At 49.1% G+C, this 23,894-nt stretch overlaps 7 protein-coding genes across 7 annotated transcripts; 1 reads left to right on the forward strand and 6 right to left on the reverse strand.

Annotated features, from left to right (window-relative positions):
• Positions 1 to 240: 240 nt before the first annotated feature.
• FPOAC1_008803 (uncharacterized protein) lies at positions 241 to 1,478 on the reverse strand (the record flags this gene model as incomplete). The annotated part of the gene is made up of 2 exons (XM_044853237.1): positions 241 to 1,382; positions 1,439 to 1,478. The coding sequence occupies 2 exons, from the start codon at positions 1,476 to 1,478 to the stop codon at positions 241 to 243; spliced, it is 1,182 nt and encodes a 393-aa protein (XP_044705907.1).
• Positions 1,479 to 6,020: 4,542 nt separating this feature from the next.
• PGI1 (glucose-6-phosphate isomerase) lies at positions 6,021 to 7,819 on the reverse strand (the record flags this gene model as incomplete). The annotated part of the gene is made up of 4 exons (XM_044853238.1): positions 6,021 to 6,541; positions 6,585 to 6,691; positions 6,740 to 7,273; positions 7,320 to 7,819. The coding sequence occupies 4 exons, from the start codon at positions 7,817 to 7,819 to the stop codon at positions 6,021 to 6,023; spliced, it is 1,662 nt and encodes a 553-aa protein (XP_044705908.1).
• A 1,350-nt stretch (positions 7,820 to 9,169) lies between these two features.
• On the reverse strand, positions 9,170 to 11,978 carry FPOAC1_008805 (uncharacterized protein; the record flags this gene model as incomplete). The annotated part of the gene is made up of 5 exons (XM_044853239.1): positions 9,170 to 10,133; positions 10,181 to 10,760; positions 10,805 to 11,689; positions 11,736 to 11,820; positions 11,961 to 11,978. The coding sequence occupies 5 exons, from the start codon at positions 11,976 to 11,978 to the stop codon at positions 9,170 to 9,172; spliced, it is 2,532 nt and encodes an 843-aa protein (XP_044705909.1).
• Positions 11,979 to 13,528: 1,550 nt separating this feature from the next.
• Positions 13,529 to 15,580, forward strand: FPOAC1_008806 (uncharacterized protein; the record flags this gene model as incomplete). The annotated part of the gene is made up of 4 exons (XM_044853240.1): positions 13,529 to 13,550; positions 13,615 to 13,746; positions 13,793 to 15,324; positions 15,374 to 15,580. The coding sequence occupies 4 exons, from the start codon at positions 13,529 to 13,531 to the stop codon at positions 15,578 to 15,580; spliced, it is 1,893 nt and encodes a 630-aa protein (XP_044705910.1).
• A 717-nt stretch (positions 15,581 to 16,297) lies between these two features.
• On the reverse strand, positions 16,298 to 16,924 carry FPOAC1_008807 (uncharacterized protein; the record flags this gene model as incomplete). Its single annotated transcript, XM_044853241.1, has 1 exon — positions 16,298 to 16,924. One exon carries the CDS (start codon positions 16,922 to 16,924, stop codon positions 16,298 to 16,300), a length of 627 nt encoding a protein of 208 aa, XP_044705911.1.
• Positions 16,925 to 18,007: 1,083 nt separating this feature from the next.
• FPOAC1_008808 (uncharacterized protein) lies at positions 18,008 to 19,481 on the reverse strand (the record flags this gene model as incomplete). The annotated part of the gene is made up of 3 exons (XM_044853242.1): positions 18,008 to 18,967; positions 19,026 to 19,263; positions 19,321 to 19,481. 3 exons carry the CDS (start codon positions 19,479 to 19,481, stop codon positions 18,008 to 18,010), a joined length of 1,359 nt encoding a protein of 452 aa, XP_044705912.1.
• A 1,209-nt stretch (positions 19,482 to 20,690) lies between these two features.
• FPOAC1_008809 (uncharacterized protein) lies at positions 20,691 to 22,436 on the reverse strand (the record flags this gene model as incomplete). Its single annotated transcript, XM_044853243.1, has 1 exon — positions 20,691 to 22,436. The coding sequence occupies one exon, from the start codon at positions 22,434 to 22,436 to the stop codon at positions 20,691 to 20,693; it is 1,746 nt and encodes a 581-aa protein (XP_044705913.1).
• Between the last annotated feature and the right edge of the window lie 1,458 nt (positions 22,437 to 23,894).

Here is a 23,894-nt window from a genome sequence, read left to right on the forward strand (position 1 = left end):
TACCCTGAAGGATTCACACTCCTCGGCAACAATCACAAAAAATTGAAGAATATAAGTTGAGCAACCGATGTATTCAGCGCTATATCAATCTATAAACCAAAGGACTTATGCATATCATGTCCTAATATCCAATCCTGCGCCATGCTGACAAATGATGTATCGTGACCTCGTTAACGCCATGCCTTGTAATGAGCCAATCTAGTGAATAACCGAGATGTTGTAGAGATGAGAGCTTCAAGCTTAGTCCTCGGCACTGTCGGCCTGGACACGTTGCACAACGTTGACAAGCTCGGGGAAGATCTTCTCGTTATCCTGGATGCCGCAGACCTGCTTGACAACGTCCTCAGGCCCATTCTCAGACATGATCTTGGCGAGCTCCTTGGACTCCTCGTCGTCGGTAACCTCCTGGAATCGGAAGGCCATCTCGATAGCATCAAGGAGGTACTTGATGCTTTGTCCGTTCTCAGCCAGCTCGGCAGCGGGGCCAACGAAACGCTCCTTGCGAGAAAGCTTGCGCAGGGGAGCACGGCCGACTCGCTCGACGGCATCTTCCAAGTGGGGGTTGCCGATTCGCTTGATGATCTTCTCGACGTAGGCGGCTTGGGCCTCCTCGTCGATCTCGTGCTTGGCGACGATCAGGCTCTTGGTCTCCATGAGAGCACCACGGACCTCGGCCATGATCTCCTTGTCCTGAAGAGCATCGTAGACAGTTCGCTTTCTTCGGTTGTAGCCGTGGTAAGCGGCGGTGGCATGGCCAGTGTTAACGGTGAAGAGCTTGCGCTCGATGAAGGGAGCAAGATTGTCAACCCAGTTGATACCCTTGATGTCGGGGATACCAACGTCTTGGAAGGGGGTGCGGTCAACAACCCACTCGAAGAACTTCTCCAGTGTGACGTCGAGTCCAGCGTTGGGGTCCTGGGCGGGAACGATTCTGTCGATGGCAGAGTTGGCGTAGCGAGCTCTCAAGTGGTGATCCTCAAGACGAGCGGGCTCAGTGTTGCGAGGGTCCTTGATGTGCTCAGCAAGAGTATCCGTGGCGCCGATAGCGTTCTCGCAGGCGATGACATGTAGAGGAGCGCTGTCTGTAGAGCGGGCGTCGATACCCTTGGCGATGACGGGAGCGATGAACTTGAGGATGTTGGGACCGACGGAGCAAGTGACAATGTCAGCTGTGCGGATGGCCTCGACGAGGTCCTGTTCGTGTGTTCTGGAGTTGATGGCCTTGTAGTTTGTGATTGTGTTCTCAGTGGTTCCTTCAGATCCGACCTCGATGACCTTGTAGGAGGGAGTTTCGTTGATGAGGTTGACGATGGTGTCGTTGACATCGGCGAAGATGACGTCGTAGCCAGAGTTGTGAAGGAAGCAGGCGACAAAGCCACGGCCTGAGATATTAGCAGGAGATTTTAGAAAGATGCTGAGTACTAAGTATAGAACATACCGATATTGCCGGCGCCAAAGTGAACAGCTGTCTTGGCCATGGTGAATGTGTTAAGATGGATGTGTATAAGTGGGAGGATGTGGTATAAGTGTATGTGATATGTCTTTGTGTATAAAACAAAGAATAGATGTTATTGTATGAGAGAGTAGATGGAATGAGATGAGAGATAAAAACGGTGACCGTAACGAGGGAAAAGACGAGTTTATATGTCACTCTCGTTATAGTCAGTCCAAAGTGGTGGGTAGATCAGACTCTTTCTTCCGTGACGATGACGGGACAAGGGGACGGGGATCCATAGATGCCATCATCCTCGTTGTTAGAGGGGGTGGGTCCACTGTAGGTAGTATGTAGTAGCTAAACACCTACTAACAAGGCAAGTGGGGACAGAATGCAGTACCATGGATGCCATCATTTGTACGGGCAGTCTTGGCATTTTGGTTACTGTGCCCGTGGCTACTTCACGTCTTATCCATTGGTTACGGTCACTAGCCCAAACCGTAACACACCTACAAACAAGGATCAAATCAATGATGACAACGAGCATGTCGACAGGCCTCCTGACAGATGATTGGTACCTAGTCATGCACGAACACTACCGTTTAACGGACGGTACCTAAATAAATGAATGCAGTGCCTCATGCATCGAGCCAACGGAGGTTATCCGGCACTACAGGGGAGTTCAATTGCAAAGATTTACAGGGGTCAAAACAGCCCAGCCTGACCCCACTGTAACACGCCCGGGCAGGTTGTCACCTCACCTCACTGAAGAGAGTCAGACTCAGAGGGCCGGCCGCCTTGCCTGAAGCGACCTACCTTCCATAGTAGTTAGGTAACCATGGAACGTCTAGACAAAGACTCTATCTCACGCCACCTTTTATCACTTTTGTGTTGTGATTGAGAGATTTGTTTTGAGCCTACAAATATCCAAAATATTTAACCATTTTTACTGTGCTTCTCTATACAATTCATCGTATTCTCCACTTGCATCAATTAAAGAATCATCCAGATACACCTAGGTACCTCTGCCGAGTGGATAAAACAACAATTTTCCCCTCTCTCTGACGTCGACTCCTCCATCGTGGGTCTTCAAAGCGCAGTGCAACACAACTTGGACTGGTCGGATGGATATGATGGAATTAAACGAATGGAACCAGCTTTGGAGCCCCAGACAAAAAAAAAGAAGACTAAAAAAACCTGGGGCAGTTGACATCACTCGCTCGTTCAACCTGTGTTAGTCAACCTCCTTGTTTCTGTTTCTCATCTCACGATGTTCTCGATTCACTGATTAAACTTGCGGTATCTCGATTGACTTGACATGATTTCATAGCCCATATTAATTTCCCTAGAAATATCCATAATTATGACTTGCTATGTATGTCAATCAATCATGTGTTTTAATATTCATCGTGATGAACAACACAACACGTAAACATGGCCACTCATCGTCGGCATCTCGGCCATGCCTCTCCGCCATTTCAAACTCGACTCTCTCGTCTACTTGATGCCCTTGTTGACGATAATCAAAAGGCGGCTCGGATCTCTGCATGTGCAACCCATCCATAGAGGGCCCTGTACATTCCACCAATTATTATTGGTAGGGTGGGTACGCCATCCTTAGACGGTGTAGTACTGGCTTCAATTAAAAAAGTGAGGGTATTTCCAAAATGGCTGACATGTTGAAACCCGAAACTTGAACCCAGCATGAGTGTGGAGTCTTTTTGTTCCGATGCATGTGAAGACTTTCGGCAATTCCCAGGTCTCGAATTGAGGCTTTAAAATAAAATTCCTCCGTGCAAAGGCGCGTATATCGCTTGTGAGAGTCGGAGAAACTGCATCTCGACGCTTTCGACTTGTCCTATGTCAGTTACCGCATGCAGTGTAGCACGTGTAATTCCCTAGGTACCTATTCACAGACTAGCAGTCTAGGTAGGTAATTCTTATCTCATGTGCTACAAGTCATCTGTAAATGTGTATCAGTTGTATCACCTAGCCTGTGACGAACGGGCGTTGAGTCGTCTGCCGTCCCTCGTCTTACCTGACAAAGTGCATCTGCCATGCATCTGAATCTACCTATCTGCAACCACCGACGTCATATCCTTGGACATTTCCTGTACAGTGCATTCAGGGTCGGGTTACAGCGCTCTCATCTCAGCCTGGGCTGTCCCAGGGACACCTAACAAAGCAAACGGCCATTCCTAATTCTACCACCGTAATCGCTCCGAAGGAGTCATGCCATTGAATCTCGTACAGCAAATTCCCTCAATTTTATTTCTCTCTCAAGGATGATAGGGACGATTGTGTATTCTATCGGATCAAAAACCGTACAGCCCCGTATATCCCTGACTTCATCCCTCATCGGGCCTCAACCCCGAGGTCCTAACCCTTCCGTCTGTCCGTTTCCGTCCGTATACTGTATGTACACAAGCATAGCCTCAGTCCGTAGATAACGCTGTCCAACAGAACGAATCATAACCTCGTCTACCAGTGGGACTTGAAGCCAAGAACGGTTTACCTTGGCAATGAATTAGCGCCGTTATCCGATTGGTGATGCCTTCATCTCTCTTTTTGCAATACATAAACATTTTCCCACGTTTACCGCGCTAGAAATTGCGTTTTTGTTGCTGTACCTGTTGATCTGGGAAAGGTATCTTTTTTTTTTTCGGAATATCAATAACAGGCTAATTGATATCATTCGGAAACATGCCAATGTTTCTCCGGCAAATACATTTGTTCACTTCATCCGATACTCCCTAGGTAGTAGACTGACTGACCGTCTGTTACGTGCTTTGTCTCAATCATCACGCAGGGTCCTGTTCGCTTCTTCTAAGGGTCCAAGCCACCAGCTTACCGATTGTGACTGACCGACGTAACATAGCATCTCTTTGCTTGTCTTTTTTCTTCGCTTCGCTCCTCTGCTGTGCTGTGCTGTGCTGTGCTGTGCTGTGCTGTGCTGACTCACGCATGTCGATGAGCCGCGGAAAACCGGATATGATACAGAGAAAACACCATGACTTCTTGACTCGCTCGTCATCGATCTCGCCAAACTGCCCAGGGACAAGAACATCGTGAAAAGCCTCACGACGTCAGAGGTTACCTACCTGTTCTTTGTAGTTACTGTAGAACGAACTACAATGCAGTGGCCCACTCACACTGACTTCATGTTGTCTAAGCGCAATGCAAACAAAAAATCCTCTTATTAGTGTCGCATCGCATTGGACGGATTGGTGTGGGTGGAGTTTTCCTTTTGCTAGTCGTCAAGTTGAACTTGTAAAAGTGTCCATACTACGCAGTATACTAAGAGTACTGCAGAAAAGAACTGACGAGACAGACGGCTTGTTGGGGATTATTCAGACGACGACTATGCACAACAAGTACCACTGCAGATGAACATCCCTTGGATACGTTTCACATGACGATTAATGTCAAAGCAAAGTGATCGTCATTCTTTTGAACCAAAAGAGTATCTAGATAAACAATCATCGCGATTCCGACATGAGCCGAATTATGTCCTTTCCTCAAATCATGATACCTCCTCTCACTCCAATCAACAAACATTTTTGTTAACCTCGATAACTCATTTCGACTCAATTGGATCCATCATTGATCAATCTATGCTGAACCACGTAACAATATCCCCTTTCCCCGCCCTCATTCTCTTGATCAAAGTCCGGGGTTGTATACACACATCTTCTCCCCCGCCAAAGCCACCACGGCTTCACCATGTACCCCATCACTAAAATACCACTCTGCAATATCACTCTGACCTGCGCGATATAACGAAAAAAAACATGCCACAATGACTATTTTCTTCTATGTCTTCTTCATATCACACTCACATTGATCACTTCCCCCCCCTCCTTCTTCCCCATATTCCCCCGCAAACCAAAACAACTCCACCTTCTGCACTCAATCTCGGCCTTGGTCTCACCACCAACCGTTCTCTATTACTCCCAAAGCGGAAATACTATCGACAGCACCCAGCACATGTAAGAGTGCAGCCAACGTTCTCTTTGTAAGCCCTGCACAGGTATGACTAGGATATTTCCCCTCACTATGAAGAATTACATGTAAGAATCCGATTCATGCTTCCTTGTTCGTATTACCCTAGAGGTAAGACGTAAGTTCAAGCTCCCAACATACGCACACGTTGAACAAACTAATCAACGTACTCTCCATTGAAAAGCCTCGGTGTAAATATTGTTACGTGTCATCAAAGTTTGTCTGTCGTTATGATGCTCTGCATCAAGGTGTTGCGATTAATGAGATCCGTTCAATGCGAGAAATCGCGCAACAGTTCTGCATTCGGTTCATCGGGAAGTGTTTGATGCAACTTCACTTACTCACATCGGGGTATGATGGATGAGATTATCTATCGGCTTGACTCACTGCGGTCAACATCCGAAGACAGAACTTCCAAACTCGTCCTTCACAAGTAAATACGTGCATACACACTTCATTCAACAAAGCCTAGATCACTCTTCAAAGGTCCAGAACATCAAATTTAACCAAACTTGTTTATGCTATTTTAATTATTACCCATCATCGCGCCACTCGCTACCCATTATCATCACTCATACTCCTTTTAGTTCTGACCATACTTCTTGAAGGCGCCAATGAGACCACCAGTAGAAGCATCGTGACCCTCACCGTTGCCCTCCTCGTCAAGCTCCTTGAGGATCTTCTTAGCCAGGACCTTGCCCAGCTCGACACCCCACTGGTCGAAGCTGTTGATGTCCCAGATAGCACCCTCAGTGAAGGTGAGGTGCTCATAGTAGACGATCAGAGCACCCAACTCGGCAGGGCCAATGGCACCACCAACGAGAATAGAGGTTGTAGGTCGGTTACCCAAGAATCGCTTGTGAGGAACAAGCTCCTCAGGGGCACCCTCGGCGCGAACCTGTTCATCGGTCTTTCCAACCATGAGAGCCTCAGCTTGGGCAAAGTAGTTGGAAGCAAGCATCTTCTGGTGGAGGTTGTCGCTGACGGGGTTGTGGGACTTGGCGGCGAGGATAAAGTCGGTAGGGATCAGCTTGGTACCCTGGTGAACAAGCTGGAAGAAGGAGTGCTGAGCGTTGGTGCAAGGCTCTCCGAAAAGGATGGGACCTGACAGGTTAGCTTGGTCCTTGCTTAATATGAAATAACTCACCGGTGGTGTACTTTGCGGAAGATCCATCAGAAGTGATAGTCTTGCCATTAGACTCCATGGAGAGCTGCTGGAGATAGGCGGGGAATCGGTGGAGGTACTGGTCGAAACTGATAACTATTAATGGCTGTGCATACTTGGTGAGCATATAAACTTACGGAGCAACAAGGTGAGTCTGGGCCTGGAAAAAGTCAGAGTACCAAACGCTCAGAAGACCACCAAGGACAGGGATGTTGTCCTTGAGGGGAGTCTCGCGGAAGTGCTTGTCCATGGCGTGAGCGCCGCTGAGGAACTTGTGGAAGTTGTCAAAGCCAATGTAGAGAGCAATGCTCAGGCCGATGGCACTCCAGACAGAGTAACGACCACCGACCCAGCTCTCAAAGCCAAACATGTTCTTGCTGTCAATGCCAAACTTGGTCACCTCCTCCTCGTTGGTGGAGAGAGCAACAAAGTGCTTGGCAATCTCACCCTTGTTGTCGGTCTTCTCGAGGAACCACGTCTTGGCTGTGTTGGCGTTGGTGGTGGTCTCGGCAGTAGTAAAGGTCTTGGATGCGATGAGGAAGAGAGTGGTCTCGGGGTCAGAGTCCTTGAGAGCCTCAGCAATGTGTGTACCGTCAATGTTGGAGACGAAGTGAAGCTTCATGTCGTCAGCACCGTAGTGCTTGAGAGCCTCGGTGACCATGACAGGGCCACTATACAATGTTAGCTTGGTCTGTAGCATACGGTATAGCAACATACAGGTCAGAGCCACCAATGCCAATGTTGATAATGGTGGTTAGCTTCTTGCCGGTGTATCCCTTCCATTCTCCGCTGCGAACCTGCTCAGAAAACTCCTTCATGTGCTGGAGGACATCGTTGACGCCGCCCTGTGTGTTCATGACATCAACACCCTCAACCTTCATGTCCCAACCACCAACGTTTCGTAGAGCAGTGTGGTAGACGGCGCGGTCCTCGGTGAAGTTAATCTTCTCGCCAGCAAACATGGCATCGCGCTTCTTCTCAACGCCAGCCTGCTCAGCGAGCTTAACAAGGAGGTCGAGGGTCTCATCGGTGAGGAAGTTCTTGGAAAAGTCGAAAAGGATCTCGGAGCTGACACCACCAGAGGTAAAGGTGCGAGTGAATCGGTCGAAGCGCTGAGGGTCAGAAGCAAAGGCCTCCTTGAGAACGAAGGACTTGCCAACGCTGTCGCGGTGCGACTGGAGGTCAGACCAGGCGGGGAGAGTGTTTGCGGGAGCCATTTTATCGATATATGGATGAGGATAAGAAGTATAGAAGATAAGGAGAGAGAAAGAGGGTTTAAGAAGAAGAGGGGAAATGATGTTGACTTGTATTTTGCTTCAGATCAGGTCCTCATACCTAAACTGTTCCATGAGTGGAGGGGGAAAGAGCAAAAGCACGGGCGGGGTGGGGGCATCATCCCACCAAATGGAAGCTTCAAGTCAACCGTTTGATGTTGTCATGATATGATATAAAAGATGGGTATCGATATCAAGTAATTTTCATTGTTCATTGATTATCAAGGTCTCTGCTATGATAGTTAATTAATACTTAATTAATCGTGCCTTGTCAATTATCCCCAAGTTAAAGTCTCCTGAGGTCAAGCTCGCCCAGCATTTTAACCCCTCCAATGACAACATTTCTCTACACCATGCTTCTCACCAAAGGATAAAGCTATAGCTGTGCAGTAGTCAGTCACCACGCTAATCGGCAGCCCCGCCTCGCAATGTTACCTGCTGCCATGATTGAGCTTCATTCTACTATCAAATTTTTAATCTACTGACTGATACGCAGATGAGTATCTTTCTAATCATCAAGATCGGCTGACTGAACTTTTCACAACCTTTCGTCATGTCTCCATAATCAACAACCCTGCGTCATCATGTCCAAGTTCCGGTTAAGCCGGACACTCGCCGCAGTTGTCCCGCATCACCTCCGGTCTCACCACCCAACCCAAGAGATCTATCAAAGCCAAATTCGCTCTTGTTTTGCAGGGTGATGTGTGAATGATCTGGAATGTAGCTTATTAAATTGGTATCTAGCAATAGAAATAACACTTATCCATAATGATCCACCTGCAGTAGCTTATTTACTGTGTTGACTGACAGACGCCATCCATGGTGACTGATCCCCCAATATCCATGTCTTTGGTACTCTCCACCCCCAAAATTCAAAATTAATAAACGCGAGTCTAATCAGAGACCAAGTGTTTGTATTACTCAAATTACGAGCCAAAAATGCCTCGGGATGCATCAATTTTACAACCCAGGACACAAAATACATACCTCTCTATAGTAATCACGGCAATCTCTCCGGAAACCTGTGTGGCAAACTTGTTGAGATTCGTACTTTATGACATGAGGACATAATCAAATGAGTCTCACTCTAACCACCGTCTCCTGCTGATAAAAAAGCAATCACAACACTAACACTTCAACATAAAGAACAAGTAACTGTCAATTTCTTTTCATTATACTCATTGATGCCATGGCAACCCTGACGAAAAATGACCAAACCTTTTCTACACCAGCCATCTAAGCACCATTGCTCTGTTTAAAACACACGCACAACATATCCGATAGATACTGCATCTACTCGTCCTCCTCCTCCTCAGACTCGTCATCCTCAGCCTCGGCCTCGGGTTCAGACTCTTCCTTCTGTCCATTAACGGTTTCTGTAGCAGCACCACCCTCCTTTTCAAGCTTGAGCCACTCGTCCCACTCGGGGAAAAGCTCATCGTCCTCACCAGGCACACCAATAAGCTTGGCTACTCGAGCCTTCTTGTTCTTCTCTAGACCCTCCTTCCACTGATTTACTAGTGGCACAGTCAAGCTGGGCTGGTAAGTTTGGCTGAAGAGAACGGCTTCGGCCAGTCTGCCGGTGTTGGTAAGAATCTGTGTGCAAGCATCAATGTTGCCAAGGAGCCATTGGCATGAAAAGGCAACGTTGTGAGCACCAGCCTCTTGTGCCTGGGCAGCCAAAGCAGACAGACCATCTCGGTCACCTGTTGATGAGTGCAGAAGTAACAGGGACCCGAGATCCTTGGCGTGGGTAAAGCACTCAGCAGCAAGGGCAACGTCCCAAGCTGATAGCGCAGCGTCACCGACAGTCTTCCACTTGTGGTCAGCATCGGCCTCGCGAGCAAGGTCCAGAGCAATAGCAAGCTCATTCAACGATAGGGCAAGGTCAAACTTGTGCTCGGGATCTGTTGCAACCTCCAACGCAAGCTCTTTGTGGCCCTGACCTTCCAAGAATCGAGCAATCTTGTTGAGCTGGTCTTCAGGAATGGTTGGTAGTAGCTCAGCAGCTGTCTCCATATCCTCTCGGAGAACAAGAGTCTGGTACTCGAGCACGGGAAGAGAAAGACCGAAAGAGGTAACGTTGACATCTTTGTCGGCGAGGTAGATTCGGGAGTCACGCTGGATGTAGCCCAGGATGTACTGGGGCTTGTCGAAGTGAGAGATGGTGTAGGTCTGGTCGCCAACAAGGTAGTTGAGTCGGTTAGTGCTGTTGGTGTAGATGAAACAGTCACCAATCCATTCTCCGGTTCGTACACTGTCTGGTCAGCAGGTTCATATGAAAGTATTTGGGGGTAGACATACGATTCACTGATATCAGTGATAACCTCAAAGGCAGCCTCGACACCATCTTCCTCGACTTGTCCAGACTGAACAGCCTCAACATAGTTCTCGCGAGAGAATCGTAGCACGTAAAAGGTGTCCTCGCAAGCAATGGTAACTAGCTCTCCGCTATCAGACCAGTAAACCTGCTTAGGTTCAACCTCGATTCTTCGAACAAGACCACCAGTAGTCCAGTCAAAGAAGGAGACACCGCCTTGACCAGTGACTCCGAGAAGAACACCACCGTGGAGTCTCTCAGCCTGGAAACCTACATCAAGACCACCGCTCTTCTCGACAAAGTTCTTGAAGATCTTGACGCTCATGGCTGACTCTCGGATGGCAAAGTCGTTGCTGTTATCCTTGGAAGCCCAGACGAAGTCGAGTGCTGAACCGAAAGCCTTGTTACGCCAGGCAAGTGCAGTATAGATGATGTATTCTCCATCACCGCAGACAGCAACGAATCGACCGTTAGGAGAGTGGATGAGCGTTTGGGGGTAAACTTCGCAGGTGCCGAGATCCTTGGTGGGGAGTGAGATAGGCTCGTTGTCTTTAATAGAAGCATCTACGATTGTTAGCATGATTCGGCAAATGGATACAAGTACACACCTCCTCCCTTAATGATAGAAGAGACGACCTCATTGTGACGAGCCCAGATGAGCTTGCCAGATGTGTCCATCGATACGGCTGGCTCCTCACGACCAAGCTTGACAACGACAGCACCATCGTCGAAACCGACAGCAACACCCTGCTTGCCCTTTTGATAAGAGACACACCAGGCTCGCTCCAGACTGTAGTTGAGGGATTGCTCGAATCGGTAGGTGTTGGCGTGCCATATCCTTATTGTACCGTCCTCGGAACCGGAAATGATGACAGGCAATTCGGGGTGGTAGCAAGCGAATGAGACATTGTTAGTATGGCCTTCGAGAGTAGCGATCAAGGACTTGGTGGTGTAATCCCAAATCTTGACAGTTCGGTCGTCGGAAGTGGTGAGGAGGTAGGGCTTGTCGGAGTGAGGGTAGTAGTCGACGTGGTTGACACCCTTGGTCTCGTGTGCCTCGAGGGTAAAGTTGGGGGTGGAAGATCCAAGACTCCAGATCTTGACAGTTCGGTCGAGACAGGCTGACGCAAAGGTGTTTGTGTCCTTGGGGTTGATGGCCAATCCCATGACATAATGGCCGTGACCCTCGAAAACCTGCACGCACTTCCATCCCTTCTCCCAATCCCAAAGCTTGATAGTCATGTCATCGGAGGCAGTCAACACAAAGGGCTGCGTGGGGTGGACGGCAATCGCTCGAATGTAATCGGGGTGCGCCTCGAAAGAGGTGATCTTCTCGGAGGTGTTGTAGTTGTAGACTCGTAGTTGGAAGTCATCTGAACCGCAGACAATCCAGTTTTTCCTGGCAATGAATCGACCGGCACGGACAGGGACATCTGTGAGCTCAAAGGTCTTGACAATCTGTTGGGTTTCGTGGGACCAGATGTAGACGTGGCCTATACTGTTAGCTAGGTGCGAAGCCTCTGCAATCGAAGAACATACCGCTGTAGAGGGTTGTGAGAATCCATGGCTCATGAGGGTGAAAGTCAATGCCCTTGACTCGCTCACTGCGAGCATAGAGCTGGCGCTGTATTGCGAAACGTGTCAGCTCAGATCAGATCGCAAAGTCGAAGCTTTGAAGCTATGGGCATTTGGTTGCTGCGCTCGAGACAACATGATATGATCTTGCTGTCAACAAGGCGCACCCAGAGCCACATACAAACTGACCTTGACGTCTAACTTCATCTTGTCTTATGTCGTCGCTGTCGCGTTGCGCAGAGTTGAAGTTGCAAGCTGTCCAGCGAGGGCGGTGATAGTAAGGTAGTGGGGTCAACGGCAAGAATCCCTGGAGGAGTCTACCATGCGGGACGACAGTGGTCACAAAGAGAAGTAATACTGAAAGGAACAAGAGTGAAAACAGAGCCAAATATTCAAACGCTAATCATCAATCGTGATTCGATTTTTGGATTGACAATGTAGCTTGAGCTCTTCAATTGTGAGCTCCCCAAAATGTGTCCTGCGGCTCTTGCCAGGCTGGCCATCCCATCCAATGCCATGTATTTTTGGCCTGAAGTATCAGGCCTCTACCTCCTTATCCCTTCTTATCGCAGGGATGCTCCAGAAAAGGGGTTATAGGGTAACTCAACGGTCACATTGGTAAAGAACGTGACGTCTCAATTGAAGTCATTTTACGTGATTTAATGTGTGTTATTATTTGTAGATTATGTCGGTTTGTACTCAATCGCATGTTTATTGCCGTTGACGTAGTCGAGACTGTGGACTATGCTGGTTGAATGCACTTGAAACTACCAACTTATGAACATGACATTTAAAACAAAAGTTTCGAGGTGGACCACTACCGATCTTGACCATCATGCACAATTAAGTAGGTGTTCTATTCTCAGATATTCTAGCTCGGTAATTCATCCTGCAATTCCTATTCAGCCAAGCAGGGTTGTTCGACACGCGTCGTCTTTTACATCATCAGGTGTGGCTGTACAAGTTGAACCATCTAATGTACGATACATACAGTGCACCCTCAATTGGGCTTTGGATTGGGCAAACTCGAGATCTTGAGTACATGTCCTGCTACATGGACTAAAGTCCCATCTCATTTACCCCTTATGCTTATGAATATTTGACTGGATCCTCGCTTTAAGATCAACAAAGCTAGAGCCCGTAGTGGCTTTACCTCAACCTGACAGCACAGCCCAGACCAGCCATTCCCCACAGTCTGAAGCTCCTGTGTCGCAGACTGAGACACTGTGTTTACAGCACTCAAACAGCGCTGCACAAACTCTAGTCACAGTGCATATCCCCTGAAGCTATCTCAAAAGGTCCACCGCCACGGATGGCTCCCCTGGACTTCTTTCCATCCCCCCCCGTTCACGTCCACTAGGTGCCATATCTGGGTTCGGCTCGTCTCGTCTCGGGCTCTTGTTGCTTCGCCTCCTCATACCTGACCCGACTTGACCTTGCCTCGACAACAAAACTCTCCTCTCCATCTTTCCTTCGATCTCACTCTTTTCTAGATCGTTGACGCGCAATTTTCCTTTCGACTTCCTTTCGACCCAAACTTTCGACTCAAAGCGGCCGGCCTACGCTCTCTCCACGTTTATATGCGGGGTTACAAATCATCCACTTGAATACTCTACCGTACTCTTACCATCTGCCTTTTTGCTTGATCAGGAGTTTGTCAGCGAGCGCAGACTTTGTCTCTCTGCTCCCAAGTCATCGGCTTCTGTCGATAGCACCTTTTCTTCTGCAAACACCTCGTGTTGTGAACAGTCGCAGCCATGTCTTGGAAGCTTACCAAGAGTATGTTTACATCCAGTATCTGACTGACCTCCAGCGTCCAGTCGCAACAGCTAACGTTCATCAGAATTAAAGGAAACCCATCTGGGTCAATCCTTGAGTCCATTTTCTCGATCACCGTCTACCTCAACCATCACCGACAAGGAGAAGGAGGCCCAAGCCAGCGGTGCCGTCACACCCACGACCGAAAGTGCTATAGGTGAGTATGTCAAACTGGGACAAAGGTCAACGACTGACGAATATAGCCGCCTCTGAGGCCATGACACAGTCTCCCGTAGTCAAGCCGCCCAAGCCTGGTATTCTCGTCGTTACCCTTCACGAAGGTCAAGGATTTTCCCTCCCCGAGCAGCACCGAAGTGCATTTGCTTCATCACACCAAGGATCGATGTCCTCTGGAAGCGCTATTTCTGGCTCCGTTCGACCCGGCTCCTCACAACGCACTGCTGGATTTTCCAACGGAAGGCCGCAATCGTCTGCTGGTGGTTTCAACGGTATCCCAACCAACCACGGTAGAATTTCCGGCAAGTACATGCCGTACGCCCTCCTCGATTTCGACAAGGTTCAGGTCTTTGTCAACTCGGTCGACGGAAACCCCGAGAACCCCCTTTGGGCTGGTGGAAACACCCAATATAAATTCGATGTTTCAAGAGTGACAGAACTCGTCATCCACCTGTACATGCGCAACCCGAACGCACCACCTGGATCCGGTCGAAGCCAGGATATCTTTTTGGGTGTCGTACGCATCAACCCCCGATTCGAAGAGAGACAGCAATTCGTGGAGGACCCCAAAGCCAGCAAGAAGGACCGCGAGAAGGCGGCTGCCGAATTCGCAGCGCGTCACGGCCATCAGGGTGCCGAATGGGTTGACGTGCAGTACGGAACAGGAAAGATCAAGGTTGGCGTCGACTACGTCGAGACCCGAGCAGGCAAGCTCAAGATTGAGGATTTTGAACTTCTCAAGCTCGTTGGTAAGGGCAGTTTCGGCAAGGTCATGCAGGTGCGCAAGAAGGACACAAACCGAATCTATGCTCTCAAGACAATTCGCAAGGCACACATCATCTCGCGTTCCGAAGTTGCCCATACACTCGCCGAACGGTCTGTGCTGGCGCAGATCAACAACCCCTTCATTGTGCCGCTCAAGTTCAGCTTCCAGTCACCAGAGAAGCTCTACTTTGTCCTCGCCTTTGTGAACGGAGGTGAGCTGTTTCACCACTTGCAAAAAGAGCATCGATTCGACGTCAACCGATCCCGTTTCTACACCGCCGAACTTCTTTGTGCTCTGGAATGTCTGCACGGCTTCAGTGTGATCTACCGAGATCTTAAGCCCGAGAACATTCTCCTCGATTACCAAGGTCACATTGCTCTGTGCGATTTTGGTCTTTGCAAGCTTGACATGAAGGACGAGGACCGAACCAACACTTTCTGTGGTACTCCCGAGTATCTGGCGCCTGAGTTATTGATGGGTCAAGGTTACAACAAGACAGTTGATTGGTGGACTCTTGGCGTTTTGCTCTACGAGATGTTGACGGGTCTGCCACCCTTTTATGATGAGAACACTAACGAGATGTACCGCAAGATTCTATCAGAGCCTCTGCATTTCTCGGATGTGGTCCCCCCAGCTGCCAAGGATCTCCTCACCAAGCTTCTCAACCGTAATCCCGAAGAGCGATTGGGAGCCAATGGCTCAGCTGAAATCAAGGCGCACCCCTTCTTCCATGCTATTGACTGGAGGAAGTTGCTTCAGCGCAAGTACGAGCCCACATTCAAGCCTAGCGTGGTATGTGTTCCGTTTCTTATCTTAAGCTGGATCTCACTGACATGAATAGGCCGACGCTTTGGACACAACCAATTTTGACCCCGAATTCACATCTGAAGCGCCTCAGGATTCTTACGTCGATGGCCCTATGCTGTCACAGACGATGCAGAATCAGTTCCAAGGATTCAGCTACAACCGACCAATTGCTGGACTTGGGGATGCTGGAGGCAGTGTCAAGGACCCGTCCTTTGTCGGTAGCTTGACAGATAACCGATAAATCTTGTCAAAGACGCAAGACAGAAGTTAGACAGCGGGCAGGCTCGAGTCTGGACTGGCTCGACTCACTCAGGCAGGATGCCAGTCTTTTTGTCAGTCAAAAGAGCCATGTAGCTGGGAGGCGGAGACGTGGGAAACACTGTGTCGCCCATGAGAAGCACAGCACAGCACAGAACAGAACAGAACAGAACAGTCTGGGAGAAGCTAGAGGATGCGGATGAGAATGAATGTAGATAAGAAGCCTACTTTGTTTTGGCGCGTTTGGAGTTTGATACACTCGTTAGTGGGTTTGATGCTGTGGTTATGTTAGTGTCTCATGTTTGGTAGATTTTTGGTCTTGAAAACGTGTTTCATTCATACGAAATCCGAGCCTGTAGTCGGTGTCGTGACTGGCTCTCAGTACAACTTTGCGAATTTGACTTGTCGAGACCAATATTTTGCACAAGAGGGAGTGATGATGCCTGGTTCCTTAACTGCTGGTATGCTTTGCAAATGAGAGTTTGACCACCAACTGTACGCGCTGTGGCTACCATCGGTGAATTTATACGAGACATGGCTGAACTAACCACGGTGTGGCGTTATGCTTAAACGGTTAACAAACATCACTAATGACCTCGTTTTACAGATGCTCATATTTGGCACGAAATAGACGTGTTTGTATTAAAAACGATTAATCTTAAATGCCTTATCCACCAGTCCATCTGTCACCATCTCAAATTTAGAGAGCAGCAACAACACCGGCAACAGCGGCGGCGGCGACGTAGAGGAGGCCACCCTCACGAGCGACAGCACCGTTGGTCTCAACGGGGGTAGACTCGCCAGAGGTGGGAGTAGCGACAGGAGTCTGGGCAGTCTCGTCTGCAGAAGAAACGACGGGAGGAACGACAGCGGTGGCAGAGCCAATAGCGCTGGTGACAGAGGCGAGAAGGGAGGAGGGGGCGGCAGTAGCAGAGGCCTCGCAGACGGGGACAAGGCTGGCGAGCTCAGCAAGCTCAGGGCACTCCTTGACCGCGGACATGATGTCGTCCTGGTTCTTGGCGTACCAGGCAATGATGGAGGAGCTGTAGGCACCGTACTCGCTGGAGAGAGAGGCAGGGGTGCTGAAGCTGCAGGGGTCGGTCTGGGGGTTCTCGAGGAGATCAGAGACGATCTCAGGGGCAGGAGTAGGGACGCCCTGGGCGATGTCGAGAACGGCAGACTGGCACTCCTCGCTGATGTCACCGAGAGAAGGGAGGCCAGTCTGGCGAGCCTCGAGAGCACCACGCTTCATGATGGGGTTGGCCATGAAGTTGACGTTGGCCGAGACGGCGGTGGCCAGGAGAGAGGCGATAACGATGGACTGCATTTTGACGGTTTATAGTGTCTAACGAGTGAAGACTGATGGTTACTGGAAGTAAAGATGGGAGGGAGGGACGAAAGAAAAGGGGATGGGACAAGATGGTCTTTAATAGTTTACTATGTTCCGGGGTAAAAATAAGACTACCTAGGTACCTAGTTACAGTTCTAGCCTCTCTCCAAGTCTCTTATTAGTCTAGGCAGCCCAGGCAGGTTAACTTCCAAGTAGACTACCTAGACTAGACTAGACTACAGCAGACAGCTCACTTCCATCACTTTTTAGCCTCACCACTGGCGGCGCTTTTCCTCGTCGGGACCGAAAACCAAGGTCGGCTTGGCCATATGTCATAAATCAAGTGGAACCTGAAGCAGTTCAGGGGGTGTTTTCATTGCTTTTTCACCACTGAAGCCGTTTCCATGACATTTACAAGTCACAGTTGCAGTTGACCAATGCGAATCAGCCCTACAATTGATTGCTGGGGTATCGGAATGCGAGGTTTCTTTCTTGTTATTGTGCTGATCGATACCTTGAAGGGTGTCTTGGAACATGTCATGAACTGCCGATAGCGCTGGCTGAATCTTGGGGCTAAGCCTTGGCGCTTACAGCTGAGGTTTTTGCATCGACGATCTCGTCTGCACAAACAAACAAACAAACAACATTTTTTTTTTAACAAACATGTCTTCTATTCATGATGCAGTCACCCTCGCTTATCATGGGAAATTCGTTAATGTAAACAAGCTCTCTCGCTAGAATTAAATGATTCGATTAATTGGCCATTACAGGTCGTCTAGATTTCTTAGGTTGCCCCCTGAAATTAAATTGCCTCTGCTGGTAATCGCCGGACGGGCTACCGACACCGTCCATCCATTAAAGCCGCCTACTGAAACCCCTAGCCTAGGTGGTGCCTCCACCAATCATCTAAACTCTGGCAAGCCATTATTCCCGCGGCTTTGACCCTTTATTATCGCCAAGTAATGGAAGTCTGATCCTTTGATGGAGACAATTCCAATCCTTCTCGTCATAGTCAATGCCGATACTACCGTAACCAAGTTATTCCAGTGACACTCGACACTGTAGTTAGGGGTGCGCAACTTAATTGCATGTTCCAAATGCGCTCTGACATCCAGTTCCACAGTGATCACTCGAAGTTCCACACCATCCAGCTCTTGAGCAACACGGATCCCACTGATCACACCTCTTCCCTCCAAAATTAGGACCGCATCGCCCCGGGTTCGTTGCAGTCGGCTCCGGCCCCGCCGGCTCCGAAACCCCACTGCACGTCCCGAAAACAGGCTGGCATCCTCTCCCGCAGTGCGCATCCGTACTCCCGCACCACCCGTTCTGTGAACAGCACGTCTCGCCGTTGAACTCTCCTCTGCACGTTGCCCCGCCGTGTCGAGAACCGCAGCGTCCGTTCGTGGTCAGTGGGAACGTCGCAGAGCTCGTGGCCGCTGTAGTGGTGGACGAGGCAGACGAGGGGCTGACTTGACGGTACCAGTTTTCTTTGGGATCTTGAAGGCACTCGCCGACTGTCACGCCGCGGAAGTTGTTGCGGACAAGAGACTTGAGCATGTACTCGGTGAGGTTGTATACGCTTTGGTACACAGGGTCGTGCTCGATGTGAAGCCACTTGTTGCTAGCAGGGGACTTTCCCTCTACAGTGGTATCCCATATCTGCTTTGAGGTATCGATTGTGTTTGGACTGTCGTGCAGATAACCCTCCGTGTCCAAATTAAAGTAAGTGACGTGGTATCCTAGCTCACCCAGCCACGCATCTGTGGTAGCGTTGCTGGCTGAGTATGGGGGACGCATATACGTTGGGAAGTAACCGAGGATGTTTGCAAAGGCGATCTCGTTGAAGATCATCTGGTTCCAGAACTTGGAACGTGACAGGGTAGTAAGGCGCTGGTGAGACCATGTATGACTGGCGATCTGGTGACCGTCGCGAGCCATGCGGCGGATCAGGCCAGGCCATGGGGTTGCGGGATCATTGATGGCGCCCTTGCCAAGATTACGACCTGTGATGTAGAATGTTGCCTTGACATTGTAGCGCTGCGACTGTTAGACGATACTCGTGAGAATGGGCGTGATGCGTAGATCAGGGACTTACTTGGAGCAGGTCAAGCAGATCCTCGGTATAAGTATACGGACCATCATCGTACGTCAAAGCAATATCACCGTTTCGGTTACATCGATAAATCGCCTGCCCATATGGAATGCTTCCAACCTTTGGCCTCGCAACATTGGTAGTATCAGAACCAGTAGGTCTCACATTCGCATCACAGCCAGGGCCGTACTCTATCTGACATGACGGAGCGGAGCAGTAAAGGTACCCAGTTCCACACCAACTTGACCATCATCAGATCATGCAGACTCATAATGGGAGATGAGGAGGGACGACTTACCCAGCGCTGGAACAGCACTCATTAGCAGCGCATACGCCTCCAAAACCTGTCCCGCATCGTCCAGCTTGTCTTTTCTCAAGACCAAAGACACTGCGGAAACTAGGTATTGAGAGGACATTGACAGCCAGGAAGGCGACGACAAAGGCAAATGAACTCTTCATGGTGAAGGAGTGTCAAAAACGAGCGACTGTAACGAATGGATGCCTTTGACTCGAAAGGCTTGATTGATTGATCGAGTCTCCTGTGGCCATGGCCATTGTTATATACCTTCTTTCTTTTCCTCTACTCACCTACCTTTCGAGTCGAGCGGAAAAGAAAAGCGACTCTCCCTTCATATTGCGATATGCAGTGACAGCTCCCAACATTCTGAGGGCGTAAGCCACTTATACATATGTATATGCAACGACAAGGGGGAACACCCTGCAATACAACCCATTCACGCATATATATTGAGGCCTTCGACTTTTCAGCCGCGCCACACAAATGTGAATATTGTCAATAATCTCTGAGTCTTCATCTCCACCTTGATCGACTCTTTTGCGAAAGACTGTGCTGGTTCCTGCATATGGATGGGAGTCCTCGTATCGCAATTGAAGCATGAACACGTGTCACAAAGAATATGTTGTGCTAAGAGAACAAAAAACGTTATCTTCGGAGAGTTTTCTCTCATACGAGGAATGCAGATGCAAGCAGGATGGTATTGGCTCAGAGCTGGTGTGAGAGGTATGGTTGCTTTTTGGTGAGAGGGTATAAATGTGGCGATCAGTAAGTTGAGCCGACAAAAGCGGACAAAAGCTCCGAAGAGATCTGCAGTTGGGAATGATACGGCTGAGTGAGATCAGATCAGAGATATTGGTTGTCCTGCGCCGGTACCTTGCAGCGAGGCTTTGAGAGCGAGTGGTCTGATAGCCGAATAGACGGATGACTGGAAGCTGATTTTTTCGCCGTGCAGGTTTTTACTGCATGCTTTAAATTATGCTTAATGGGCATTGAGTTTATTATCATGGTGGCTTTTATACAATTGCTTTGTTGAATGTCACTGGGCATTGTTAGGAGGTCAGGTTAAAAGACGGGAAGATGGGTCTAAATATAGATTGGCGAGCGATTGAGGGTTGCATCAACGGTAATCTTTGTAGATGTACCTACCGTACTAATTAGAGCCCGGTCTTGGTTAGTAGAAAAGTTCAAACCGACGTGGTGACGGTAGAGATCGACGTTTGCTTCAACGTATTCATCAACTTCAGCAGCCACAATCATCACAGCAGCCAACCAAGTATACAAAATATAGCTACAGGCTTATCCAATTACAGTATTATATCATTATATACAACTTTTAAGTATCCGAAACATTCAATCTCTTCCTTCCCAAATCAAGCACTAGCACTGGCACGCTCGGTGGTCTCACCAGGCCTCTCATCCTCAACCAAGTTTTGCTGATCAGTGAGCTTGGGGTTACGCAAGCACAGAGAAAAGGCGATAAGAGGGATACACAGGCAGATACCAGTAATGGTAAGCAGCCTCTGCACATGCTTGTACGCGTCAATCATGGCAGTGCGCTCGTCGGAGCCGACAGGGAAGTCGAGGATGGCGGAAAGAGGCTGCGAGTAGGTGTAAACAGCGAGAGTCTCATTTCCGAAGCTGGAGAAGCTGGAAGCCAAACGAATAGGCAGGACCTGGGTCCAGATGGCGCCCGACACGGCGTTGCCCATGGCGGAACCGACTTGATACAGGGCCAGGTACAGACCTGTCATGACAGCAAGTCGCTCGTGTGTAACGTAGGCTTGGAGAGAGGCCTGGGCGGGGTAGGGGAACATTCCACCCGCGATACCGAGGAGGATCTGAGCGCCAATGACACCGGATTGGTTCGAGTCGCTGGGGTCACCTCGGTAGCGGATGAGCAGACCAAAGGCGACAAGGAACAGACACGTGCCGGATACGATGAAAACCTTGAAGCGGCGCACCTTGTAGACGATAAGGCCGAGAATCGTGCCGGTAATGACACTGGCGAATGAGTAGAGGGACTGGACTCGGGTGGCCGCCTTGATGCTAAAGTTGAAGGAGACCTGGAGGACAGTGTAGAGGTAATCGCCTTGCATTGTCCAGGCAAAATTGAGCATGCACGCGATACCCATGGGAGCCCAGACGGAGCGGTCCTTCATGTGGTGGAAGGGCACGAGCGGGTGAGGAGCACGGAGTTCCCAGATGACGAACACGGGAATGCAGACAAAGCCGACAACAAGAGGGGCAACGACTTGGGGGTCAGACCACTTGCTCTCGAAACCACCAGCGATGGTCAAGGGGACGAGAAGCAGAGCGAAGACGGCGATGAGCAGGATGACTCCAATGATGTCGAGAAGCCAGAAGAGTTCGACAGTGAAGCTCTTGAGACCGAGTTGCTGGAAGGATGAACGGTAACCAACGAGATGGCCCTGCTTCTTTGCACGATGACCGACGACGAGGAGACTGATGATGAGAGGAAGGGCGCAGACGGGGTAAATGATGCACCACATGCCGATTCCCCATCTCCAGGTTGTAGCACCGAGCACAGCAGCTGTGACGTCGCCACTAACCCAGGTGTTGATGATGAAGGGCAGAGCAGGGATGTAACTGAAGAACAGACGAGATCTGACCGAGGTAATATCTCCGATAATGACTTCGACCAACAGCAAGATCATGGTATAACCAATCTGGTAAATGACAGCACCAGCAGAGTAGGTATCGAGATTCTGCGAGGCAGCCTCAATAACAGTACCGATGGTGTAGAAAAAGACGGAGATACAGATAAGTTCGACACGGCCAAAAACATCAGCAATTTTACCAGCGGTAGGCTGAGCAGCAGCAGCGATGACGGCGCGGAGGGTGTTGACGGAGGATTGCAGTGAGTGCTCCTTGAATTCGTTCAAGGCTGAAGGCTGGTAGGCGTAGCGAACTGTTCCGTCGAGACCGTAGGCATAAGAGATGAGGAAGACGCCTAAAAAGATAAAGATGCGATCTGTCATGGTGATGACTTCGGACATGGCCTTGATGCGCTGAACACCGGGCGACGTGATGTCGCGCACGGCCTCGGCAGGCGTTTTGGCCTCATGGTTGGCCTCGTTTGTTTCTTTGAGGGACATGATGGTTAACCGGTGAATTGGTATACTATCTCATAGAGACTGAGAAAAGAGTAGAGGGTCACATTTCGAGAAATGGTGTGGGAATGGCGACCTTTAAAAAGGTAAGTGGAAGAACAGGTGAGTGGATCAGATAGGTACCTAGGTCTAAGTGAGATTGATTAGATAACTCTAAAAGGCAAGAATTTTTGGTGGATCATGAGACCACTACGGGATACATACAGCGCTAGGGACTTAATTAGCGCATTTGGGGGACTACCTCAGTACTAAGGTAGGGAGGTACCTGATGATGGTAGTGGCGGATGAAAAGTTGCCATAAACCTACAAACCTAGGTACTAACCTAAGACAATGTTTAGATGAGGATAGACTGTACAACCGATTAAAAGACAATACCAGAATTCGATTGAATGTTATTGTCCACTGCCAACGTTGAATTTGTAATGCTCAACGCTAAACAGTAACTGATAGATAGAACTTGTGGCTCTGAACGCGTTGTAACTCAGAGTCACATCACTCACTCTCCGAACCTAGGATCAACAACAGTGGATTCGAACTTCTTGGCGTTAGTCAAAAGTGAGCCGACCATCTTTACCTCTCTGAACCAAGCGCCGAGAATACTACAGGGTTCATTTACAGCTGCCTAGGCTTCCGGTTCCTTCATCCTTCAGTGTCTCATGTCTTACAGGAACGGATTTGCCGATGCAAGAACTCAGATGCCACAAGCAGCAAAGATCATCATCCTCGGAGCTGTCCGTTTGACGGTTACGCAGGTCTCTCATCCACTCATGTGTATGTAAAAGATGCTACGTGGTATCGGATCTAAAAAAGTTACAAGGCCAAAATGTTTTATGATACGTTCGGACGCACGGATATCGGATATCACGGACTTGAGCCGCAAAAGGGAAAAGTATAAACTGACTGATAACAGGCCGGTTCTCTTGGCTTGTCTTGTTCTTCAGCTCATCGCGGATGTATTTCTCCAACCGGGTCATTATTCCACATTGTCGGGTCTCGAATGAGATGAAAATTTTACAAGTCAGCTCACTAGGTCCACTATAACATGCCCGGTCTAGAAGGACACAGGGTTACAGTAGAAAGTAGGTTAGTATGTAATAAACGTTTATTGATGTAGGTATGTACTTGATGAGAGAGAGGGTCACAAAGTAAATCTTACGTTATGGGAATATCGTCTTGTCATGAGATGAGGCAAACTATACTCAGCTTTGCATTAGGCCCGGAGACAAAAGTTATTCCCATCAATTCATCATCATCATCATCGTGGCGATATCGGCATCAATTAAAGCACTAGACTAGACTAGATTAGATTATCAAGGTTGTCCAACTCCATGCATAGACTATCCCTTGAATGCATCAAATCTCGGAAATCACACGTCTCAGGTTTGCATTCCTCCCATTCCGTAATCTTATCAGATCAATCTTTCGTTGCCAACGTCTTGGCG

The sequence above is a fragment of the Fusarium poae genome, chromosome 3, assembly GCF_019609905.1.
Source record: "Fusarium poae strain DAOMC 252244 chromosome 3, whole genome shotgun sequence".
In the NCBI taxonomy this organism is placed as follows: domain Eukaryota; kingdom Fungi; phylum Ascomycota; class Sordariomycetes; order Hypocreales; family Nectriaceae; genus Fusarium; species Fusarium poae.